Raw genomic sequence first — 25,762 nt, 5'->3', positions numbered from 1 at the left:
CTGGTAAATAGAATAACACTGAAAGGTTACTCAGGGCCGGGGGGAGAGGGAAAGAAAATAAAAGAGGTGGCAGAAGCCAGAGGAAGAAAGAGAGGAGGTAGAAAGTTGGATGGAGACGGAGAGAGAGAGTTTTAAGTTTGCTTTACAGCCGTCATGAGTTGAAGTGATCAGAGAGTCAGGGAGGAAACCCAACGGGGGCCGGTTGTCATCCTGCAGAATTTAGAGCCTCTGTTACTAATCGTCGGCCGTCCCACCTCCCCTCCCAGCTGTTTCTTCGCCTCCTTCCTTTATTTTCATGCGCGTAAGGTGTGACGGTGCTTTGTTTCATAAGCTACAGAAAATGTCACTTGAATTTTCTGTGAACGGTATAAATTATTGCTCCTGATGGATTTTCGATCTATCTCGCTTTTGTCATTTGAAGTCCGGTGCCAAACGGCCGGCTCAGGTATGCTGCACGTCGTCTTTCCAATCTGCTGAAACGGATTCGTATTGGAGTGCTGCGGACCAAAAAATTCAAAACAGACCTTTAGCAGACAAATAGATATGCCTTAAAGCGCTTTTATGAATCCATTCCAACTATTTCCAATAACGCGGCTCCTCTGTTTCGGGGCCATATCTCTGTCCTGAGGTCTGCAGTTCGAGGCCATACATGGAAAGCCAAGAGAGAGAGAGACAGAGACACAGTGAAAAGAATTACATTTGCAATACAGAGTTTTCCCTTGGCTTGTAGTTCAAAGAAGGGCAGGGGAAATGTGGTTTTCATTAGGCATTGTTAGTTTAAACCAGGTTAAAGGTCACTTTGTAAGTTGAAAGGAAAGTCCACCTTAGGAAGAACTCAGGTTATTTGCATTACTATGAATAATTTAATGTATGAGAGAATGGGCAAGACTCCCAAAGTTAAAATACCAAAAACTGATTCTGATGTTTTAATTTTTATTGAGGAAATATATCATTTGCATATCAAAAGCAAAAAAAAAACAATGCCCTGTTTGTTTCCGTGCTTTAAAGCTGTGCCACTTGACATCTGGCTGTCATATTAATGTGTCCAGTTAACTCAAAAAAGGGATTTACTGCCTTCCTACAACCCGCCCCCGTGGAGTAAAATCCCTCACCAATAGCTCCAGTTCATTTGTGCTTCTCATTACCACTAATTATAACATTCCGCAGATTTTACTTTGACGTCAAAATAGGCAAAAATACGACGGCTACCTCTCTGGCTCCTGTGGCCAGATTGCTTCAATCACAGCGTAAACGTCCTGCGTGCTAATGACCCGATTGGCTGCAGCAGAAGACGACCTCGGTAGCTCACTTCCTGTTCCTCGGTGTGCCATTCAGGGGGGGTAAATGAAGGCCACATTCTTTGCAGTAGTGATGTGAATAGTCAGCAATGCAATGAAATGTATTTAAAATGCTTTTAGCTTTTAGTTAAGGCTTTTAAAGCGGATCATTTGTCTTTACAAAAGTCTTTTTTGACTTGGTTTGTCTGAAAATTTAATCCAAGGAGGTGCCCATCTGCTCCCTCTATCTTCTGTCAGAAGGGGGGAGTCATCCGGGTTTTTATTAATGAAGACGTCACAGTCCTGAGCCTCCTTTACTCAACCCTCTCCTCTGCCTTATCAACATTAAAACCCCCAGCTATTAAAAACCACCTTCAATTAGCTTCAGTGTGCGTAATAAGACACTTTATTAGGCCAAATCTCAATAAATTAACATGTCTTGAGAAGGACACCAAACCCCTTCCAGGTCCAGATTTAACATCGCATCACAAGATGTGATGTTAACTCTTGTCTTCCCTCTGCATTCCTTCCACATATGCTAGTTCCCATCTCTTCCAAACCCCTTTAGTCCATTTCACTTATCTCCTGCAGCCCTGCTGTGATCAGGTGGCCATATCTGATTCTCCCACTTCCTCCTCTTCCCCTCCACCCGGGGCGTTTGCTTCTCCCAGCATACCGGACGCTCCCCAACCGCTCCCAGGAGGAGCTGACGAGAAGTCCAGATAGATCCTGAGCAGCTGAAGTCTTCAAATGCTTCTGTATTTTCGTGTGTGTGTGTGTGTGTGTGTGTGTGTGTGTTGGAGTTAAATCCCTCAGTATCAAGACGCCTGATTACAGGATAGGATACGTAAGAAAATAATGTGTGATTGTACAGCCGTAATCCAAGAGGTTTATGTCAGCTTGTAGTGTAATTTCTCAAGTATCTTCATGGGATCAGATTCAAAAATGTTGTTTTACAGTTATTACTGAACATTTGAAGTTTTATTTGGGTTCAAGCCGACTGTCAGCTTTATTCCCTTCAGGTTCGGTTTGAGTCGAATCCTTCAGGATCAGGTTGAGCCAGGCAGGAATTTTCAGTTTCATGTCAATCTGTAGAATAAACGTTTATTTCTGATGTCCTACGTTGCCTGTGTGTGGCACATTGTATATTAGAAACACTGGTGAAGTTGTCAGACACATCTGAAAGGGATTTGAAAACGGAGCAAAGAGTATTATGCTAAGATCACTGGAAAGTGATTCTGACAGCCATGTCAGTTTTAATGTTTTCAGTGGTCCAGTACCGAAGGTGTGTGCTCCCGCTGGAAAAAGAAAAGACAGCGGATCATGAAGAAAAGATGTCCGCTCTCGCTCCGAAGTCTCGGCAAATCTGTTTTCGATTGGATGTTGCTTTGACTTCAAAATGTAAACATGATTTATCTCCCTCTTTTTGTTTTTCAGCCCTGCACGGCCCTTTCGATTCCCTAAAAGGTAAGACCTGCCAAAAACCGTTTCTCCTCTGTTGATGTTCTGGATTGCAAAGCTCTCCTCCTACTCCTCCTCCTCCTCCTCCTCCTCCTCCTTCTCTACCTCCTCCCTTTATATCTGTCATCCATCCATCACTGCTCCCGTGGAGCCGTCATTCCTCAGTAGTGAGTCATCAGAGTTATCGATGGGAGTTGTGTGTCTCTCTCTCTCTCTGTACCCGGCCTCTGTTAACTAGCGGTTTGAAATCTCCACATCTCCCAGTTACACTGCACTAAACTGCCGTCTCAAACCCAATCCAAGCTTTTTCATGGCTTTCAGAGAGGTTTGAGGGGCAAAATCATGAGTGCAAAACCTGAGATGCCTACTAACATCGATGCTAATTAAGCAAATGTCATATTCCAAAACAAGATAAAGTAGACTAGATTGTAGTAGACCATTGTGTCTTGAGTGACTCAACATATATTTTTGACAGCATATAGTACACAATGTGTATTTTACTTACCTTATGAGAGAGGTTGATACAGGACTGAAGCTCTGAGTAAGCTGTGGTCACAGATCTCGTTGTATAGTTCACTAATTTAAGTCTCCTTTGTTTGCAGCTATGCCGAGCTGATAGCTGATTGGCCAGTGGTGGTGCTGGGCGTGTGCACAGTGCTCATCGTCGTGTGTGCCCTGGTTGGCATCCTGGTACCTGACCTGCCTGATTTCTCTGATCCACTGTTGGTGAGTAATGCTCAGCTCAATGCTCATAGATTATTATATCAACCCTCCTTCAACACAAAGTATCCAAATAACCAGGCTAATCCCACATCTGAATCACTGAGGATCTGTGGAGTCAACAAGGAGAACTAAATGGCTTCAGCCCAGAAGCTTTTTAAAAACATTAGTGTCCTTGTGCATGATGTTTTATGAGAAGAGTAGCAAACGTCTCACAGGGTCAACTAGTATTAAGGAACAGCATCTGTTCCATTTGGATTTCCTGGAATACAGTGTAGGTGTGGTTCTTTTTATGTGAACGGAGTAATGTTGAAAACCCAGCACACTTTGAAAGCGATCCAGTTGCACATATGTTTGACTGCCTCCCCGCTACGCTTTGATTAGCTCACATTGGGTGGAACAAGCAAACTCGAGCAGCGCAGTGTTTCAATGTAATTTATGACGTTTTCTCCCGTGAGTAAGCATGTTACTTTCAAGTCGAACGGACAGCTACGGTATGACGACTAAAATTGTCCATTTGCGTCATTTTAAATCATAACTTTGTATCCTGAAAGCAGTAAATTTCATAACTTTCACTTTCCGTTGCTTTCTTTCTCTTCAAAAGGGTTTCGAGCCCCGGGGAACAGCCATCGGCCAACGGCTGGTCACATGGAACAACATGGTGAAGAACACAGGCTACAAAGCCACACTGGCCAACTACCCCTTCAAATATGCTGACGAGCAGGCCAAAAAGTAACTTCACACACACACACACACCTGTCTCACACTGTCTGCACATTCTACTTTCTTAACATTGTTTTTGAAAGCGTTAAAGACGTTTTACCAGGCAGTTGTTGAGTCCTGGAGCCAGTTCTGAATGTGTACTGTGATGTACAGTTGCTTAACAAAAAAACAAATCACAGACAATGAGCTTAAAGTACTGCAGCATCTCAGGAGAAGGTGCGTGGGAAAGCTTCCCGTCATGATCCGGAGAGAAGATTCTACAGAAGTTTCATTTTAAGTCTCTGAAAGATAATTATAACATTATTTCTCCAATAAAAACAGAAAAACGCAACCTTCAGGAACAATAGTTTAGAATTTAGACAGCAGAATTGGGGTTTGTCTGTCTAGTTTTTGAAGTGAGGCCACAAATAACAAATGAGATTTCACAATAACTCTGCACCTTCATTGATTATTTTGAATTCAAATACTTGATGGAACTACTCATAGTACAAAAAAGCTTGTTAATTTGTTGTTAAGCTATTTACACATTAACAGGGCTACTAACAAAAACCACAACTTTGGCAGATTTTCTTGTATGGTTGTTAAAATGTAGCCTCTCTCTATGCCAGCACAAATTTAGCTTCTCTCACTGAAGGGTTGAAGGGGGGGGTGGGAGCCAGAGGTGGGTATTGAGGTAGTGATGAGAGGGAGGGAGGGGGGAGGGGTATGGAGGGGAAACAGAGGAGTTGAAGGATACTGCTAACAGACGTGCTGAAAAGTCTGAATCCTCTCCTGAAAGAAAAGGGGAGCCAAGTAGAGATTTGTCCATCCACAAGGTCATCTTCTGTCTCCTGTCAGCGGGAGTCTGTTCTCTAATCAAGAGCAGGCCTTTGCATGTTTGTCTGACTGCTTTCACTCCGCATGCCTTTCTGCTCACTTTCAAATGTTATTTTTTTTTCTACTTGTATCAATAGATGCAGTACTCTTGATGAATGACACTGACATTGCAGTGAGCTGACACCCCTCTTAGTCAGATTTCTAAAAATTGCATCTCCACTCCGCCGATTAGAAAATAGATCCTTTCAGCTGCAGCCCGTATCTTCCCGTCTGCGTTCGTCTCTTGTCTTTCTTTCACAGCAGCGTCTGTGGCCGTCTTTGTCTTCCTCTCTCTCTTGTCTCGTTCCACGTGTCTGTCTGCAGATGTAATTGTGTGCTTATGCGCGCACGGAGTACGAGAGGCCTCTGCTGCTGTCAGCAAGCTTCCCTGCCTCATCCCCTCCGTCTGTCAACCCCTCAGTCTCTCCCTGACAGCCACCTGATTACGCTGCCTTCCTCTTCCTACAGAGGATGTGGCGACTAAAAAAAGAAAACAAACCATACACAGAGAAAGAAGGCCTGTCTGAACCGTAATCGCACACAATACATGCACACACTCCAAAGACTTGTCTGCACGTCGCCCCCCTCAGCCCTTTGCTCAATCAGAACCACTATTATGATTATTATAATAATGGCACCAGTATCCCACAGCAAGGGAGCCCTTCACTTGATTTTGCAGGCTTGAGCAGCAATTACTGCAGCTTATTTCATCACTGAGCTTCAGATCTGCGTCCTTCATTTTGATTCAAGCTGACTTTGTCGTCTCAAACACAGCAACATGTCTGTTCACCATTTAGTGATTTATGAAATCACGCAACTGACTGTCTTTGTCTTGGTTCTTTCTGGGTTTGGATCCCTTTTTCCTCTTCCAGGGGGTATTTTCTTCTCAAGCTTTTAAAAAAAAAATATTTTACCAATTATAATGATTTGTCTAAAATTTGTTCCAACATTCTTCTAAAGATTTGCTGCCAACTTTACATTAGTCGCTCATTAAGGGTCCATTAAGTAGCAGTATCCAACTCTCAGGAAACAATTCGGTACAATTATTTATTTTAATTGGCCAGTCAACTAAAGACTATTGATATGGTTTGTTCATTTCTGTTCCCATCATTTTTTCCCTTTTTTTATAACCGTTCTTTTGTGGCTGATGTAATAAAATATTCGACATGTAGACAGTTATTTATTGTTTTCTATTGTTTTGTAGTCACCAAGAGCCCAGATGGCCCGAGGACCACTTTGACAGAGAGAAACGACAAGCAGAGTGGGACTTCAGTAAAGAATTCTTCTGTGATGTGCCAGGTAAGATTTTGAAAACAGATTGGAGAGAACTGAGGAATTACACCAGTTTAACTTTAGACCTGATTATGGATAAAGAGGACACGAAAAGTCCTGCACAACCGAACAAAATGAGTCTTGGAATTAAAGTGAAAAGTAACTGAAAAAATATTGGTTTGTTAAAAACACACATTTCACCCATATAAGGACAAGGGTTAGCTGCATATGTTGTGCATTTATATTAGTAAAGGCTTGTTTCAGTTTCCATGAGGTTTGTGTCAGCCAGATGCTTTAATTGTCTTTATTTCTGTCTCATATTTTCCCAACTTTTATTAATGCAGAAAAGATTGTTTTCCCCCTAAGTAAACCTCTTTTCTTGCAGGTGACAGTTACTCTAGACTGGTGTTCACATCAGCTGAGGGGAAGAACTTGTGGAATATTCAGGCCATCAAATCCATGTGCAATCTGGACAACACAAGGGTAAGAATGTGGAACAGTACAAGCTGTAGCCATCATTACTTCAGTCAAGTTTTATAATGGTTTTATATATCTTTCTGTCTATCTTTCTACTCGTTCTCTTTATCTGTATATTTGTTATTTGTTTCTGTCCTCAGGTGCGTTCCCATCGCGACTACTGGAGCCTCTGCCAGCGCACCAACGACGCCTCCTGTTGCCCCAGCTGGACACTTGGTAACTACATTGCCGTCCTCACCAACAGGTCGTCCTGCCAGAAGATCACGGAGCGTGATGTATCGCACACGCTCAAGATCCTACGCTCGTGTGCCAAGTACTACCACAATGGCACACTGGCACCCGACTGCTGGGATATGGCCCTGAAACGGAAAGACCAGCTGAAGTGTGCCAGCGTGCCCCGGAAGTGCACCAAGTACAACGCTGTCTATCAGATCCTTCACTTCCTGGTGGACAAGGACTTCCTCAGTCCCAAGAGCCTGGACTTCCCTCCACCTGTGCTCAAGTACAGCATGCTCTTCTCCCCCACAGAGAAAGGAGAGTCTATGATGAACATTTATTTAGACAATTTTGAGAACTGGAACTCATCAGACGGCATCACCACAGTCACAGGGATCGAGTTTGGCATTAAACACGACCTCTTTCAGGACTACCTCCTCACGGACACAGTGTACCCTGCCATAGCCATAGTAATTGTCCTGCTGGTCATGTGTGTGTACACACGATCAGTTTTCATCACCCTGATGACAATAATAGCCATCATCAGCTCACTCATTGTGTCGTATTTTCTGTACCGTATGGTCTTCAACTTTGAGTTCTTCCCCTTCATGAACCTCACAGCCCTCATCATCCTGGTAGGCATTGGTGCAGACGACGCCTTCGTACTTTGCGATGTATGGAACTACACCAAGTTTGATAAACCCCATGCTGAGCTGGCAGAGACGGTCGGTGTGACCTTGCAGCATGCCGCCTTGTCTATGTTTGTCACCAGCTTCACCACTGCTGCAGCTTTTTATGCCAACTATGTAAGCAACATCACTGCTATTCGGTGTTTTGGCATCTATGCAGGTACTGCCATTTTGGTCAACTATATTCTCATGGTGACATGGCTCCCAGCTGTGGTGGTGCTACATGAACGCTACCTGCCAAACGTGTTCCCCTGCTCCAAGCCCCCACAACAGCAAAGGGGTTTCTGCACCCGGACGTTCTGGGCAGGCTTGTGCCAGAAGGCTAACAAATGCCTGTTTACTGTCTCCGAGGCATCTAGGATCTTCTTCGAGAAGGTTCTGCCCTGCATCGTCATCAAGCTACGTTACCTCTGGCTATTCTGGTTTCTTGCCATCACAGTCGGTGGGGCGTATGTGGTTTGTGTCAACCCGAAGATGAAGCTCCCGTCTCTGGAGCTGGCAGAGTTTCAGGTGTTCCGTTCCTCGCACCCTTTTGAGCGCTACGACGCAGAGTACAAGAAGCTTTTCATGTTCGAGAGGGTTCATCACGGCGAGGACCTCCACATGCCAATCACCATCATCTGGGGCGTGACCCCTGTGGATAACGGGGACCCCCTTAATCCCAAAAATAAGGGAAAGCTGATGGTGGATAGCAGCTTCAACATTGCCAGTCCAGCATCTCAGCTGTGGATCCTCAACTTCTGTCAAAAGCTGAGAAACCAGAGCTTTGTCTTTCAGTCAGACGAGCAGGACTTCACCAGCTGCTTCATTGAGACATTCAAGCAGGTCAGTACTGCAGGCAATCAAATGTATACATATAATCTGTACATACATACTGTACATGTATGTATTAAATTGATGATGCATTTTATAGTAGAAATGTAGAAAAGGAAGGTCAGAAATTGAATGTGGCTTAAAGGAAACATGATATTTACACCCTTGTCTATTATCTAGAGTTATTGAAAAGCATTTATGTGTCACTGGCTTGAATCAACTTTAACTTACCTGATTTTAACAGTGGATGGAGAACCAGGACTGTGAAGAGGCGTCCGTCTACCCCTGCTGCAGTCAATCCACCTTCCCCTACAAGCAGGATGTGTTTGAATTGTGCATCAAGAGAGCCATCATGGAGCTGGATCGGAGCACTAACTATCATCTGGACAGCAAGACCCCCGGACCTCGATTCGACATCAATGACACCATCAGGGCCATAGTTTTAGAGTTCCAGAGTACCTACCTCTTCACGCTGGCCTATGAGAAGATGCACCAGTTCTACCGTGAGGTAGGGCCAGTAGTATTAAGCACTTTGGCATCTTCCTGTTTGACATTAGTAGTGGCTTTGTGCTTCATATTATAACATATAATCTCTTTGTGAAATAAGGGTAGCATTACTGATTGTGATTGTATTTCTGTTCTAGGTGGACATGTGGATCACGGAAGAGCTGCGCAATGCCCCAGTAGGCCTCAGCCACGGCTGGTTCGTCAGCAACTTGGAGTTCTACGACCTCCAAGACAGTCTGTCAGACGGTACGCTGGTTGCCATGGCGCTGTCAGTGGCTGTGGCTTTCAGCGTCATGCTCCTAACTACCTGGAATGTGATCATCAGTCTGTACGCCATTCTGTCGATTGCCGGCACCATATTTGTCACCGTCGGCTCCCTGGTGCTTCTGGGCTGGGAGCTGAATGTCTTGGAGTCCGTTACCATTTCTGTTGCAGTGGGGCTTTCAGTGGACTTCGCCGTCCACTACGGAGTGGCATACCGGCTCGCTCCAGAGCCCGACCGCGAGGGAAAGGTGATTTTCTCCCTCAGCCGCATGGGCTCTGCAATTGCCATGGCAGCACTGACCACCTTTGTTGCCGGGGCCATGATGATGCCCTCGACCGTATTAGCCTACACTCAGCTGGGCACTTTCATGATGCTGATCATGTGCATCAGCTGGGCCTTTGCCACCTTCTTCTTTCAGTGCATGTGCCGCTGCCTGGGACCCCAGGGGACCTGTGGCCAGATCCCGCTGCCCAAAAAGCTGCAGTGTCAGGCCTTCTCTGAGGTCACATCCACAAGCGCCTCACCACAAGGGAAGAGCTCTGGTCTGGGGAAGTACCAGCTGGACAGCAGGGGTGGGGAGGTGGAGCGTTATGAGTTAGAGCCACTGGCATCCAGTCAGAAAAGTGAAGATAAACCTCGAGATGATCATGAGGTTTGTGCTCAGCTTTACAATGGAGTCCATTCTCACCACCACACCGCCCCTTACTCACACATCCATTATAAAAGCAAATCTGAGGCTGGCAGAGGTGGCCCTGAGAATGGGCTCGTAGCCACACTCAGCACACCATCCAGGTGTCAGTACTCTCAAAACACCAACTGCACATGTGGAGACCCTACTCCTCAACTGCCACAGCAGTGGACCCCCCACTCCTGTTCTCAGCCTCCCCAGGACTCACCTTCCTGCCCCCCGACCCCTCAGCTCTTCCCCCTCTCAGGAAACAACCCGAGCAAACAAAATGCAGGCCTGTTGCCTTCAAACCTGGACCCCGTCTACACACACATGGAATGCCGCATGCACTACGTCCACTGCCCCCCCGCCCATTTCCACCACTGCTCCCAGGGAAGAGTAATGGCCCCCAGGCAAGGACCCACCCATAGCTGCCATCTCAGGAAGTACTGTGTCCACACTGCAAGCCTGCAGGCAGGTTCAGCCAGAGAACTGAGATGCACAGCCCCAACTTCAAACCAGGACACAAGTCCAGCTCCTGGTCCAGTCACTGGCTCTGTATCTGCTGGACAAGAAGATAATCCTAGCCCAGAAATGAGTCCTTCAAACCCCGACAGTAGCCAAAATATCAGCACCCCAGCCCTGACACAACCTCACACTCAATGCCCCTCCCCCACCTCCTCCTCACTTGGCTCGCCACACACAACCAGTCATGAAAGACAGAAGGCGAGGGACAGTGACCATTGTTGTGGTGATAACCATGTGTCCACCTCAACCACAGAAACAACAACGCAAATGGATGCTTGTTGTAAAATCCCTGGCAACCAGGAGAAGCTTGAAAGTATTCCCGTCACACGGGAGGAAAATGTCAAAAAGTGCAAGCGGAACTCCAGAAGAGAGCGGGCATCCTCCGCTTCTCCAAAGAAACTCTACTGTTTTAACAGGACATTGAAAGTGAAGTGCAATTCAGCTTCAGAGTTTAACGTGCCAAAAACTGAAACCAGCGTGCCTCCTATTGCAATAAACACTAATCCCTCTTCTGAAAGCTTATGTTGACAACATATTTTAGTTTAAACAGAAACTCAATCCTGAACAAATTGCAAATGTCCAAAAAAAAAAAAAGGAATGACAATATAACATCTCTGTGCAATCATACAAGGTTTGGGATGTGTTTGTTGACCAAGTGCCTCAATGTGTCTCATAAAACAGCACGCACCCACTAAATATGTTCTGTTTACATGTTTCTGTTTTGTACTCACCACTTCTTCACGTGCCAGATTAGGTGTTTGATCGTACAGTGAAACACACTATTGTTAAAGCTATCATTATGGGAAACTCACAAAAAACACCCTAAACTGTTGCTAACTAAATGTTAAATGTACTCATACAGCAGCCATTTGCACAGGCAGGAAATCGTACAGTATCTATAATGTGATATTGTGTGTAATTATCAATATATGTCGTCAGATACGATCACATGAACCATAACAAAAATGTGCCACATTTTACAAGCTGTTAAAAATCATTGCCTGACACTTTTTGTATTTGTGGGAGCTCATGTTAAATTCTCAGTGTGCTTTTCTGTTCAAGTCGCCACACGCCTCAGATAAAAGATGTACTGTATGATTAAAATGTCTTTTATATCACTATTGTGTTGCTGTCTAATTCCTGCTCTCCTCATTTTGGATATACGCACACATGCTCCCACCATAAAATGAGGTGGGGCTCCATTCAACAAAGGGTATATCTTTAATCATAACAGCGTACACCTGTTTCATTGTCTCAAACTGCTGGCGCCTTCACTGCTATCTGTTACATCTGGCCTGCAGTCATTGCCTGGATTTGAACTGGGCTGGGCTGACTGGTGTTCACACAAGATTAATAACCAGATTTTATTATGATCTGTGATACAGAGTTCATCTTCACAAATCCATTAACAGCATTTCTACTCAGAAACTGGGAAGTTTGGATATGGATTTGGAAATTACATAAAAAGATAAAACTTAAATCATAAAATCATTTTAGGAACCAGGTAAATTAATCTGTAAAGAAAGCTTAAGTGTTGTTGGGCTCATTACATGCATTACATCAACTACTGAGAGAAGCACTCTAAACTCTTAGACCTGCTGAGGCAGACAGCTTTAATTATAGGGAGACAACACTTTGGCACAAAGACTAAGAAAGCAACCCAGTTGCCATCAGTAGTGGTTTTGCTTGTCTAACAAATATATATTTTGAATAACTCTTTTGTAATATTTCCAGGGCAACACTGGAACAAAACCTGCTGACTGCTCTGTCTGTCTCCACCTATTTATTGCTGCGGTTTAGCTTTCTCCAAATTATCGTCAGAATATTAAAGGGGCACAGAAGCTTTTTGAACTCAAAGTTAAAGCAGCTATAATCAATATTTTTACAATAACAATGAATCAAATGACTACATGTACTGTATGTAGGGGTCTCTTGTAAAGACAAGCCCACAAAGAATTATCACCGGACTGTGCAGTTCCTCTCAGCTTTATGGAGGTTTATATTGTCTTTCAGCTCATTGGTTTGGTTTTCTGGCCCGCAACTTTACTGTTTTGGTGCATCGTTTTGGCAGCTGTTTTCAGCAAAAAAGCTATAAAACCCCCCCAAAACAAAACCACATTGTACATTATGTGCCCAGCCCCAAACTGCAGACAGACAAAGTTCGCAACTAGCTAGAGAAGAAAGTGGAATATTTTGTAGCTAAAGAGCCACATATTACTGTCAGGAGTTAGTGGAGACCAAAAAATGGTAAAAGAAGAGTGAATATGGGACTTACATTCATCAGGTGACCAGAAACACTACTCCATTGTTGTTCCATATGTGTAAAAGGTTAAAAGAGCACTTGACCCTCCCTGTTTAAATGTAAGTAATAGATAGGCAACTGTCTGCTAACATGGTTAAATGTCCATTGTGTAGAATCTAGTGGCATCTAGCAGAATGAACTTGGCAGAAATGGAATATAATATTCATTAGTATGTTTTAATTATTACCACCTTAAAATAAAAATTCTTGTGTTTTTGTTACCTTAGAATGAGCCCTTTGTATCTACATAGGGAGCGGGTCCCCTTCCATGGAGCCCACCATGTTGCACTGTCATGTTTCTACAGTAGCCCAGAACAGACAAACCAAACACTGGCTCTAAAGAGGGCCTTTCGCAAGAGTTTCATGGCCACCTTAGTTTCTCCTGCATGCTTAGGAGGGGGGAGGGGTATTCTGTTGGTTGCAATCTGCAACCTCACCACTAGATGCCACTAAATCCTACAGTCCTTTAAAAGGCAATATGTCAGTTTGCATTCACAGCTCGGGTTCTGCTGCCCCCAAGTGGCCAAAAGGCAGTTATTGCAGGTTTAATCAATTCAAACTTAGTAGTTGTCCAGTTAGACCAGTCTTCAAGCTGAGATGAAGTAAGTTTCTCTGTAACTGGTTGCTGAGGACTGTTTTTTTCCCCCTGCTTTTTCACACAAACACAACTGAGAAGGCTGGCTAAAGTAAGTGCTCATTTCAGAGCTGTAATTTAAACAGGACCTGATTGAGTTGTCTGTCTAAACAGGTGATGGACATAGACATAATATCCCTCCTTTTCTATCTTCCTTCTCCCCTGACCCCTTTATCCTCTCTCCCTTTCTCGTTGCCTCTAAAGCCATTCCTACCAAGTGCAGAAAACACCTGTTTCCTCGGAGATCAGTTGGGAAAACAAGATGTCATCCTCTCTGATCGTTTTTGCGCACCCCATATTCCCTCCAGTGTGGAATGTGAAGGCTGATCTGCTCTCAGTAGTTTCACAGTGGGTTACGGGGCTGTGTTTGGAGAGAGGGGAATTCACAGTGGAGCACTGAGCTGTAGTTTAGTCGTCTGTGTAAGTTGCGTTCATGCTTTAGTTTAAAATCAAGCAGGCAGTTACTTCAGAGCTCCCAAATTTCAGTAGCTTTTCTTTTGATGTGGAATTTCAGAGCCAATCCTCTTTACACTATCTTCAAGGGCTGCTTTGACATTTCAAATTTAGTGTTTTATTTTGCTTCCCAGACACTTTTCACATTGTGGTTGCAGAAGGAGTGCCTCTGTGGAAACATGATTAACTCATCACAAGGCATTAGTTTCGATGCAAAATACTAGTTTCTACCACAACCCTGCCTCAGAAAAGCAGCCGGAACATGAATGGATGATTCAGAAATGCCCCTCTAGCTTGAAAACACTTTTACTTTAGTTCAGGGATGCATTCAAATGTCAGAGGGACCTTAGGGAGGAAAAGTACCACCATGCATTAGCTGTGTAATTCTGGTTCTTTCCTCTCATCCCCGTCACGCCCCTTAACCCCAAAACAAACTTCCGCAAACAAACATGCCCTATAAAATACATTACATAAGCAAACCACCCACACCGGACTCGCTTGATGCTTCTGTGTTGAAGGAAAGATCTTATTTTGGCTCATACAGATCAGTTTGTGTTCCCCTCGGCCTCAGATTCCCCATGGCTGCCTTTATTCTCTTCCTCTGCTCAATCACTGCAGTGAAGATGAGCCCACTTGCCTCAGAGGATCCCTCCTCAGGCTTGCGTGAGCATCCCTGTAATTATATTTGCTTAAACAGAGGTCAAATATTAGCTATGGCCATGGGGCAGGGTTTATTACATTTCCCTGCGAGGGAGAATCTCAGAAGCATGTGTGTCTGTTCTAAGTATATTCCACAAGCCTTAAATAACTGTGAGGAGGCCGCAGAGCTGGAGAGCTTGTTTACAAGGTAAACATTTGCTTCCACTTTTCAAATTAGATTTCGGTGGAGACGCTGGACTGGGCCAGATTAATAGAAATGAAATAGGTTTCCCTACTTGTTTGATCAGTGGAAGAACTGAATGTTTTTTTCCAACATTAATCCTTTTATCTATGGAGCCCCGAAAATGACAAAATGTGGTAAACGGTTACCAGACAAGGTCAAAAATATAAATGAACACATCAATAAACAATACTGTTAAGTTATTTAGTTGTAAAATCAAATGTAAAGCCTTATACATTTCCCTCAACCTACTATCAGTTGATAAAAAAAGAGCAAAACATTTATTCCTTTACTAGGTATAAATTGATCAAATAAATTGTTCTCTTCTATCAATCTTTCACTTGACCATTGTTCTACTCCTTTTTTAGGGGCGTTCCCCAAGCAACATTTCCAATTTACTCACCACATTTCCCATTTTATGCTTGTTCAGACTGTTGTGTCCAGTTCCACTATTTGTGCAAGGTGTGTGTATTTAAAGGTGCAGTGTTTAGTATTTAGCGGCATTTAGTGGAACAGACTTGGCAGACATGGAATATAATATTCATGAGTATGTTTTATTTAGTGTATAATCACCTGAAAATAAGAATTGTTGTATTTCTGTTACCTTAGAATGAGCCCTTTATTTCTATATAAGGAGTGAGTCCTCTTCCAGGGAGGCCGCCATGTTTTTACAGTAGCTGAGAACAGACAAACCAAACACTGGCTCTAGAGAGGGCCTTTCCCGTTTTTTGCCAGTTTCGTGACCACCGTAGGTTCTCCTACACACTTGGAAGGGGAGGAGGAGGTGGAGGGGGAGGGGTATAAATAATTAAATGTGTGATAAGACAAAAGAATATAAAAAAGGTTTGAAAAATAAAATGAGGGGCCCCCTGGTGGTGCTCTAATGGTTAGGGCCAATGTTGCCAGATCTCAGCAAGCTACTAGGTCTTTGGAGACAAGCTTAAAAGCTCTCAAAAAACCCCCCACAATGTGTGAGAGAGAGGCCACTTGATCAATTGAATTCACCCTGAGGTGCCAAACTCAACATTGTACAAAACACAACAACACATAAAACACATTTCAGAAAACATGCTGTTGAGTTTTGTGAAATGTTGTATTTTCTGTTTTGTTCATGTTTGTTCATTGTTCATGTTCTTAAATGTTGTGCCTTCAGTTTTGTTGTTGTGTTCTCTGTGTTGTGTGTTTTATCCAGTGTTCTTGTGTTTTGCACGTCAGGGCCACCATATTTCACGCACACACCCTCACACACCAATGGTGGTGGAGCCACCATGCAAGACGCTGGCCTGACCATCAGAACTAAGTTTGGGTTCAGTCTTGATGGAAGCCAGGGATTGAAAAACCAACCCTGTAATCAATGGACAACTCGCTCTGCCTCCTGATCAACAGGCACCTCTAAAAATTGATTGAGGGATTGGTGGTTAAAGGAAAACTAAAAAGATTTATATTTCTTTTTACTTAAAAAAAAAGTAATTGCTTGTCTAATTTTCTCAGTCTTGGGTCTCCATATATTTCAACCATCGCTGTCAGCCAAAAGCAGAAAAACAAAAAAACAGAGCTATACACTTAAGAACCACAAAAGGCTTTCTCTGCCTTCAGATATGCTTCTATGCCCCCAAATAATACCCTCTACATTTAAAGGGAATTAATCGCATTTTCAACTCACACTGGTAAAAATGTCAGAAAATATAATTGAATGCATAATAAGAGGCAGCCGGACAGATGTCGATGAAGCAATGTGTTCAGATTAATGGACTGTCCACAGTGTATAAGCAGCAGGACTCTGCAGGCTGTAATGTTCAGAGCAGCTGGCTCATAAAGGCTGGGAGGATGCAGGCAGCCGGGGCCAACAGGACGGAAGCTTTCCTCTGCCCAGTAGCTTCCTGTTTTCAGACACACAGCTCAAATTAAAGGAAACTGAGTGACCTCAGATTCACTCTCATTTTACAGTCCAACAAACCCATGTGGTTAGAGAGATGATTTCATTTGCAGTTGTTAATTTAAAATAGTGTCATTATGTGACACACCCAGTGCAATTATAATGATGTGGTGATCACTAAAATCACACTAATTAATACTCTGGGTTTTCACTGATTACTATAGACAAACATGAAGATACGGTGAAGAAACAGCTCGCCATCTAGTGGCTAAAAACAGTAAACAAAGATCCAAAGAAACAAGAAATAATTAAAAATGTTCTTTCATATTTTTATATACAGATTACCTGCTAAAAATATAATATCTTAGAGTTTCTGACTGTGTATCTGACAGTTTTGGGGTGAAAATTCTTCAATTTTGTTGAAATTCTACCTACAAATAGATTATTAAAAGACAAGATTATTAGCAAGATTAACAAATGATTACCAAACATTAGTTATTACACTTGATTTATTTGACAGATTGTGCTGATTTTATTCAACATTATAGTTTATTTATTGAATTAAACTAAACAATCATTTGTTTGTACATATCATTGATTCATGTTGAGCTGTAAACGATGAAACTGACAAAACAAAACAGAAAAAGATTTAAAACTGTGCCACAACTCACCTAAACACACTGAAACAAGCCCAGAATTGTTCAGCAGTGCAGACTAACAGCAGGTTTTACTCGCTGAAATCATACAGTACGTCATCTGATTCTATAGCTGTCAAGTATCAAAGATGTTTTTTTTCTGCCTTTACGTTTTTTTTTGAAGATTAGAACAGTAACACTTATTTTGCCTTTTCTCCTTGAAGAAAAGCTGATAAATCAGAAAGGTGTTTTTTTAAAAGGGAGAACTTGCTGTGACCGTAGCTCGTAACACTTCAGTGGGTTGGATGTTTGGTATCAGCAGGTTATCTTTGTTAAAGTCATGTTTCTTTAAAATACAGTCAGAGTTTACATTGCAATTGCTCTGATGTTCTCAAGCTGGACACTGTCCTGATTGTGAGGCTGGATGTCAGGCTCGGGTTTGTCCTCTGAAAGCTTTTTCACCTTGGTCTTTTTAAGTATCTGTGAGACAAGCTCCTCATAAAACCACTCCAGGTCCTGGGGGTCCTCGGGCCAGACGAGGTACTTTCTCCTTTGGATGCAAGCTCTGACTGTGTTGTATTTCATCAGCTGGTAGTGAGCCACCTTAAGTTGGATTTCATAATGGAGATTTAGGTCAGCAGTGAAAGTCACAAGAACTTACATCATTTCAGTGTTTTATGTTTGAATTCTGTACAAATGGATATTAGACAGCGGAAAACTATGGGTTGAAACTTCATGCAGGTTGAGTTTATGACCACACCAGAGCAGCAAAATGCCTGCTGTGATGTTACTAACTGGGCCATGGCCAGATGTTTAACCATACTTAGAGTCTCAGTCTATTGAGGGCAGTGCAGCAGCAGCAGCAGCAGCAGCAATGTTTTATCCTCTGTAACAAAATGTTAATTTAAATCTGCATAAAATCTGACATCTACTGGTGAAAAGAAGGTACAGAAGTGTGCTGGTTTATGGTGCCAGTTGTTCTCTACAGAGAGGGAGTCGCCTGGCACCAAAGACCAGCCAACAGCAGATGGAATATTTGGTACCCGTTTTAATATGCAGTTGTCAGGGTTAATAAACATTTGGCTTTGGGAGTTGGTTACTCTTTGAAGTGTCTATAATCAATATTTTTATATTAAGAATGTATCACATGACTACTTGTTTGAGTTGTGGTGATGAGCCCACAGATCATCCGATTCTCTAGTTTCTTTCAGCTCATTGTCTTGGTTTTCCAGCCAAAATCAAAACTTTTTGAAACTGTTTTGATTTTCCTCAACCTGCCTCATTGCCTTATTTTTCAGATAAAGATACAGTCCCCACATGTATTAAGACATACAAAAATGCTCTGTTTGGAACAATAATGTGTGTCTGACATGGTTTTTGCAGAAAAAAAGTATAATTTCCACATTAAAATAATTAAAATGACATCTATTCCTTCTCCCTCATTAAAAATTCCAGAATCTATGAATATGCAAATATTTTTCATTTCAGAAGTTTAACTGCTGGACACAAGATGTCTCCTTCTTCACTGTCAAACTGCACATACATCATTCTACACAGTGAAGCTAAAACATTCAGGAACAAGAAGAAAAACATATTTTTGACTGGAGGCGGACTTTAATGAATGAGTGTAAAGAAAGACAACTCTGCTGACAAATCAGCAGCCTGATACACACCTTCCCTACCACCAGCATAATCAAGACGTTTGTCAGCTTTTCCAGCATCCACCCCTGGGCCAATGATAGCGCTTCCAGGCACCAGCCGTCTAAAAAGAGGGACAACCCAATTAGTTTACTCTTTAATTTCTAACTTCATGATTCACTTTGTAATCCAGGGGTGTCAAAAAACAATGAGAAAAAGGGAGTCTTTCTATGACCATGGTGATAACTAGCATGCTAGCTTGCTAGATTCTCAGGAACACACTGAGTATTTTGTTTTTTAAAGACCCCTGCACACTCACACTCTGATTACCCCTCCAGTCAGGCTGAAGTTGGGTGGAGCTATGCTGGGAGTTATGTGATGTCACCTAACTCTATGAGCTATTAAGAATGATAATGGTGTAAATTATCCACTCTAACAGGTGCAACAAATCTATTAGGAGACTTAGGGAGTCAAACATGGTCTTTTGAAAACAGTCTAATCAGGAAACATAAGTAAAAATCCTGTGTAGGAGTTAAAGAAAGAGGCCCAACATTAAGGAGACATCGTGTAAGCTCCCAACTGTATCTAAAAATTTTAGTCAGAAAAATCGTACCTTTAAGAAACTCCTTGGAGACGATGCACACAGTCTTCCTGCTGCCACAGATGGCATCTCTGATGTTGGAAAGGTGATCCTCACCTGGCAAGAAATCTCTGGCCTCGAAACAACAGCGCAGGATGTTCTTATCTGAAAACTGGTTATCAAGCTTCTTCAGCAATGCAGCCTCCACCCACCTGTAGTCACTGTTGCTAAAGCAGAGGTAGGCATCGTACTGCACCTCCTCCTGAGGAGGCGGGGGTTTTGGACCCCCGAGAACTCTGCTGACGATCTTTTTGTAGATGATGAATATGTGCCCACGCAGATGGGTGTAAACAATCCCACTGAGGATGACGGTGATTATGAGGATGGCAGAGAAGATGAACAGAGCAAACTTAAGATTTTGGACGGCTCTCTCGTCATCCTCCTGACATGGCTTGACAATCCTGGAGTAATGCAGCAAAGTAAGGTTGTTGAGAGAGGCTGGAAACTTACATCTGAACTCCTCAACTGGGGTCAGGAAGGTTACATTAGTCATGTTCAGCCACGTCAGGAAACTCTCGAGATTGCAATCGCAGTGGAACTGATTTTCCACAAGGTTGAGAAAGAGAAGAGACTGAAAAGTTGTAGGGTCTGGAGACGCCAATAAGTTTTTTGAGAGGTCGACTTTTCTCAGGCTGGCGGGAAAGACATCCTGCTGCAGATAGGTCAATTTATTAGACGAGAGGTCGATCTCTATGATTGAGCTGAGGCCACTGAAAATCCCTTCAGGGAGAGTCTTGAGTAAGTTGAAGCTTAAATCCAGAACAAGCACATTGTCGAGATGATCAAACAGATCAAGGCACTTCCCCTCTTCCCAGATTATGTTCAGGGAACTACCATGAAGATCCAGAACTTGCAAACTGTTATTACGAGGTATTGAAACGTTCGGACTTAGAGTGCACCACATGATGAAGTTGCCGCCATAGAAAAGATTTTGGAGACGCTTGAAATGAGAAAAAATGACATAAACATCCTCCAAGTTTGTTAATCTGTTGTCTGTAATGTCCACACGAATACTGTTCATGCCCAAGTCGACAATATTGTTCAGTGATTTCAACCTATTGTCACCCAAAAGGAGAAAATCTAAGTTTGGCAATGATGCAGGGAAACCCAGGTCTCGCAGTGAGTTTCCTGTCAGATATAATGCTCGTAATTTGGGAAGACCACTGAATGCTTTGTATCCCAATACACCAATGTGGTTATAAGACAAATCCAACACCCTAAGGTCTGTCAGACTGGTAAATGTGTAAGAATTTATTTCTCCAAGAAGGTTGAATGACAGGTTCAGCATTCGTAAATGTCCCTGAAGACCATTGAAAGCATTTTTGTTAATCTTATTGATTTTGTTTTGGGAAATATCAATTATTATTGCATTTTTTAGAGGGCTGAAAACAGCCACGTGCAGAGCAAATATACGGCTTTTAGACAGATCTAAAATTTCAACTGCACTGTTCATGAGGCCTTCGAATGTGCTTTTGTCTGGATCGGGTAAATTGTCATGTGAAAAATCTTTACCGATGTGTCCAGATAATATAAGATGAGCAATCTGAGTCCCATTTATTGCTTTGAAAAACTGTCTTAATCTGCTTACACTGAACCCACTGAGGGATAAATCAAGGGTATTAAAGGCCATCCCTCTAAAAGGGTTTCCGCATCTTTCCCAGTTAAGATCTCCATCAAACATGTGGCTTAAGTGGTTGGAGTGCATGTTCAGGAGTGTGAAGTACTTCCCCTTAAAATTAACAAGATCTTCTTCACATAATCTGTCAATCTGATTCAATTTGAGGTTTAGCTGTGTGAACTTTTTGAGACTTAAAAAGAACAGTCCAGGTTTGAGTCTCACTATTTTGTTACCAGAGAGATCAAGCGTTTCTAGGGACGAAAGCGGCTGCAGATAGCTTTCTGCCAGTATGGAGTTGTTCAAATTGCAATGATCCAAATAGAGGTGTTGTAAATTGAACAGTCCTGCAAATGCCCTTGGCTCCAGCTGAAGGCCAATATTGTTGCCTAGGACCAACCGAGTCAACTTTTTCTGCCTGAGGAAAGCGTTGTTCCTTATTACGAGTTGCACATGCTGGTTTCCAAGATCTAATTGTAGCAGCTGCTCGAAGTCTCGGACCGAGGTGCTGTTGATCTCACTGATGTAGTTCAACTCCAGGTAAAGGTGGGTGATGTTGGGAGGCAGAGCAGGAACCGAATAGTGGCGCTGTGAGCTGCAATCAGCCAAGAGCCTGTAGAGAGTACATGATGGGTAGCATGTGGGTACCTGCAGGTAGGAAGTTAACATTATTTCTGTGAATTGGAAAGTAACCGAAATCAACAATTAAAAATAGAATTAGACATTTTGGGAAATACAGAGAGTTAGATTAGCAGATCGATGTCACTTTATAAAATGTCAGTTTGTCAGCTTTGGATTTGCTGATAGGCAGGTTTTGTTACTTACTTTGTTACTAGACCCAGGCTTTCAAGTGTTTGTGCTAAGCTAAGCTAACCGGCCTCTAGCTCCAGGTTCATGTTTACTGCCCAGACATCAGAGTGGCACGCTTATATGTTGAACTATTCCTTTAATTTACACAAAGGGAACGCCATTTTCATCATCTAATTGTTTAGTTTTGGGAAAAAGACAAATTGATCAGTTTTCAGCTCTGTTTTATACACCTACCTGTATGTATACACCAATGAAAACCAACTGAAGAGCCAGCATCTTCATATTGTCCTTGCTTTAACAAGACGTCCTATGAGAAAGTCAAAAATGAACAAAGCTTAAAAATACAATGTTGTTGCAATGACCACATTTAAACAAGGTACATGTTTTCTTTGGCAGGTTCATGGTTCAGTGGAGCAGCTTCATTGTCACACACTGCTCTGTATACAGCTATAAATACCTGATATGAGCCTTGATAATAAAGCTAAATTTAAACAGTTGAAATGTTTGCCTTGAGCTAATAACTGGAATGCTGTCAGCTGCCATACAGAAAACTAATATATTATGTTAGTGTTTGTGCCTGTAAAATGTTTGATGCTTTAGATTCATGAGCATAAGGTTTACTTCACCTTCTCATAACAATTAATCCTAAATAAATTAAGTAAATGGACCTCAGATGCATTATTTTCCATGCAACATATTAAAGGGAAACTTCACTGATTTTACACATGAAGTTCAGTTTACTCGTCATGAGCAGTACTACTCAGCCTGAGAAAACAGTTGTATAATATCTTCTGTGGGTTTGGAAGGCGCTTTCTGAGGTCTGAGAGAAAAAGCCCTAGATAGATGCTATCAAATTGCACTGTGGGAAATTTAGGATCCAGGGTTGTTGGAGCATGACTCATACTGGGGACTAAAAGTCAGGATATCTTAACCTTTTTTGCCTCAGTTTTGACCAGAATTACAAAACTAAGACCCCTGAATAACTATTGGTATTGCACATTTAATGTCCTTAAATGCATATTTCACCAATTTAACAACATATATGACTATCCCACATTTTCTAAAGCGGGACAATGAAAAATTAGATGAAATAAATAATATAAAACATGTTTTCACCATATTATAGCATATTTTGAGGCATGAATATATAATAAACACAATCTGATAACAATTGGAGACATTGCTTAATTTATGACAGATTTATATCCTTAACATTAAATTACTCAAAGTCCTTTGTCATTGACCTTTGACTGGGCTTCACAGCAAGTACTTCTGTGGGAAGATTGCATCTCCCCAATCTATGTCACATGTGTGAAGTCATGTGATTTCGATTGCATAACACCCTAGGTTTAATTTGTCAGCAGTCCTAATCATTAGCATTTGGTAGAACAAGAGATAGATGATCTCCCACATTACACTAGTTCAACCTATTTGTCAACAATTATAACTCTTTTAATGACATATTTTATATTATCATAACTGTGTCTTACTATATTGTCATTTATTATCTGGTTATATACCAGCATCCAGGAGCAGCTATAGTGGACAAATACATGAATAAACACTTATATCTGCTTAGTGTCTTATAAAGCATTTATTAACTGTTTCTATGCTGCTTATAAATACTAAATATGAGGTTTAAAGTAAAGTGTTACCAAAAACATGAATTCCTTGTGAAATTCAATTTTACAACTATGAAGATTTGTTTTATAGTCTTTCTCCTTATTGTCTTACCTGTTTGTTCCTCAAACAAGTTTATAACTTACATCAAAAACTGTATTGTATTGTATGCGTATTGCTCTGATAGCCTAATCCTATAATATTGCCTGAGGCATTAGTAAGTAGTAAAGTAAATTATCATCGACACCTTTCCAGTATTGTGTTACTCAACAGACTGGCTGGCTAACTTGACGTATTTCACAATACCATCTGTTTTTGCAGCGTTTTATTTCGAGTGCTTCCTGTGTTTCAAGATTTCAGAACCCACATAAATCCCGGTAGGGGAGAATGGCGTAACATGAGCCACTTTTTACATATGATGATTTTACTGCAAGATGAAAGTGTATTTGTTTCAAATAATAGTTACTATATATACCTCAGGTTGTTGTGTACCCATGGAAATTAAAACAAGTTGTCTAATTATTATGGTTTAAGAACAATGAGCCATGAAAAAAAGTCCAATGGCACAACTTACCCCAATGTAGAGGTAAAATGAGCATGGGGATGGGGTAAATAGTGCTACCATTATATACTGATATAAAAATAACACAAAATCAAACCAATTAATTATAAAATTAAAAATAATTTTGACTTTAGTAACATGATGAATTCACTTGGCATGACAAAAATCTTTTTTTTTGCTCTGTTTTGCTGACCACTCTCTTCATGTGTTTGAGTCCAAGGTGGACTGAGTAATGTGAACTATCCTTTCTTCATTTGTGGTCACATGATTGCTTTTGCTTATGGTTACCTAGATAAAGGGGGTGGCTCATTTTATCCACTGGCTCTATTTACCCTGTTCTCCCCTACCGTCTTTCACAAAGTGACTATTTATGCGACTCAGTCTTACATGGTCTTGGTCGCAGCCTTTTTAGTTTACAATCAAGCTTAATTCTTACCTGGGTTGCAGTTGCAAAGCTTCCCAGTTTTTCTTCTGTGGGAAGAGTCGATTGCCACCCCTCCTCTGTATTGACGTGCTTCACCACACTGACTCTCTGAGTCCCGTAAACATGCTTCCCATCTATCTTCCGTAGTCTGATGAAACTGGTCTGTGGAAAGAGGAAGTTTCTCAATGTCAATCTGTCATTTTTGGCACTTAAAAGTCAGATTGGTCTTTAGAAATGTATTCTTTATTATCAAGTTTCACTAAATATTCACATAGTTGAAATGACAATGCCTTATTTTTTCTCTGAAATACAGTTTGCTTTGCTGCTGTGCCAAGCTCCAGTCCTGACCAAGTCCCCCAAAAAGGTCCCATGTAACACCAAGCCTAATGTCTTTACACTGGCTTCCCATCAAATTCAGGATCCAGTTCAAGATCCTTGTAAACACGTTGAGAGCCTTACATGGTCAGACACCTGCCTACGCAGCCATATAATGCCAGCTGGAATCTGAGGTACTTGGGTCAGGGTTGGTTGGTTGTTCCTTGCTCCAGGCTCAAGACAAGAGGACACTTTGAGTTTGGACAAACCAAATGGAGTGCTTTCCTAAACTCTGAAAACACTCTCATATTGGACTCAACATCTGTGAACACTTTTAGAAAGCAGCTCAAAATTTGTTTAGACTTGCTTTAGTTTAATTTGTTTAGTTTATTTCTATTGTTGCCTCGTGTTTTTAGCTGGATGATCTGTTGCATTGTTTTTGTTTTTCCTGTGAGCACTTTGTGACGTCTGCTCTTGAAAGGCGCCATATAAATAAACTTATTATTAGTGGTTATATTCAGTTTATTTATTATTTAATATTTATTCGTTTTGTTGTAATGTATTCATTATTGGCAGACTGATTTAATGAATGAATGTGGAATCACGTTCACCTGAACGCGGCTTATGGTTTGATTGTTTACCGTAATGTCTAGTACATACACGCAATGCAAAACCACGTGAGGGCCAGTTTGACCACACATGTTTATCGTAGCGGAGGCTGGCATGACTGCAGGAAAAGGAGGAGTGTCGCGGTTTGTCAAACGCCCAAATATGTTCTTCTTCTTTTTAAGACAGCTTTGCTGCAGCGGAACCTCACAGCATGCATGTCATGCAAATCTATGAGGTACTTAAAATTAGGCTGTTGCTTCACCTCCACCAGCTACATTAC

The 25,762-nt window shown here is 41.9% G+C and overlaps 2 protein-coding genes across 6 annotated transcripts in view; one reads left to right on the top strand and one right to left on the bottom strand.

Annotated features, from left to right (window-relative positions):
* Positions 1 to 11,589, top strand: part of disp1 (dispatched homolog 1 (Drosophila)) — a 92,292-nt gene extending 80,703 nt beyond the window's left edge. For all 4 annotated transcript variants that reach the window (XM_042390231.1, XM_042390232.1, XM_042390233.1 and 1 more), the window contains 8 exons: positions 2,715 to 2,744; positions 3,341 to 3,464; positions 4,063 to 4,190; positions 6,241 to 6,335; positions 6,694 to 6,791; positions 6,926 to 8,515; positions 8,748 to 9,011; positions 9,148 to 11,589. In XM_042390231.1, the coding sequence (XP_042246165.1) occupies positions 2,715 to 2,744; positions 3,341 to 3,464; positions 4,063 to 4,190; positions 6,241 to 6,335; positions 6,694 to 6,791; positions 6,926 to 8,515; positions 8,748 to 9,011; positions 9,148 to 10,998 (4,180 nt within the window). In that variant the 3' untranslated portion in view covers positions 10,999 to 11,589. The remainder of the gene's footprint in view (positions 1 to 2,714; positions 2,745 to 3,340; positions 3,465 to 4,062; positions 4,191 to 6,240; positions 6,336 to 6,693; positions 6,792 to 6,925; positions 8,516 to 8,747; positions 9,012 to 9,147) is intronic.
* A 5,558-nt stretch (positions 11,590 to 17,147) lies between these two features.
* Positions 17,148 to 24,651, bottom strand: tlr5a (toll-like receptor 5a). Of its 2 annotated transcripts, none has more exons than XM_042390692.1 (5): positions 24,571 to 24,651; positions 22,187 to 22,259; positions 19,501 to 21,790; positions 18,923 to 19,011; positions 17,148 to 17,852 (listed from the first exon to the last, which is right to left on the bottom strand). In XM_042390692.1, the coding sequence occupies exons 2-5, from the start codon at positions 22,232 to 22,234 to the stop codon at positions 17,616 to 17,618; spliced, it is 2,664 nt and encodes an 887-aa protein (XP_042246626.1). In that variant the 5' UTR covers positions 22,235 to 22,259; positions 24,571 to 24,651; the 3' UTR covers positions 17,148 to 17,615. The 2 variants fall into 2 exon arrangements, with proteins under 2 accessions (XP_042246626.1, XP_042246627.1); XM_042390693.1 differs by lacking the exon at positions 24,571 to 24,651 and adding an exon at positions 23,687 to 23,742.
* Between the last annotated feature and the right edge of the window lie 1,111 nt (positions 24,652 to 25,762).

This window comes from Thunnus maccoyii, chromosome 17, assembly GCF_910596095.1.
Source record: "Thunnus maccoyii chromosome 17, fThuMac1.1, whole genome shotgun sequence".
In the NCBI taxonomy this organism is placed as follows: domain Eukaryota; kingdom Metazoa; phylum Chordata; class Actinopteri; order Scombriformes; family Scombridae; genus Thunnus; species Thunnus maccoyii.
This window is presented reverse-complemented; position numbering and strand designations above follow the sequence as displayed.

Bases quoted from the DNA above. Each gene is read 5' to 3' on its own strand.
- tlr5a (XM_042390692.1), bottom strand. From the start codon at position 22,234: ATGAAGATGCTGGCTCTTCAGTTGGTTTTCATTGGTGTATACATACAG. The intron at 21,791-22,186 runs GTAGGTGTATAA...TCCTACCTGCAG, and splicing joins TCATTGGTGTATACATACAG to GTACCCACATGCTACCCATC. The intron at 17,853-18,922 runs GTGTGTATCAGG...ATCCAACTTAAG, and splicing joins TTATGCTGGTGGTAGGGAAG to GTGGCTCACTACCAGCTGAT.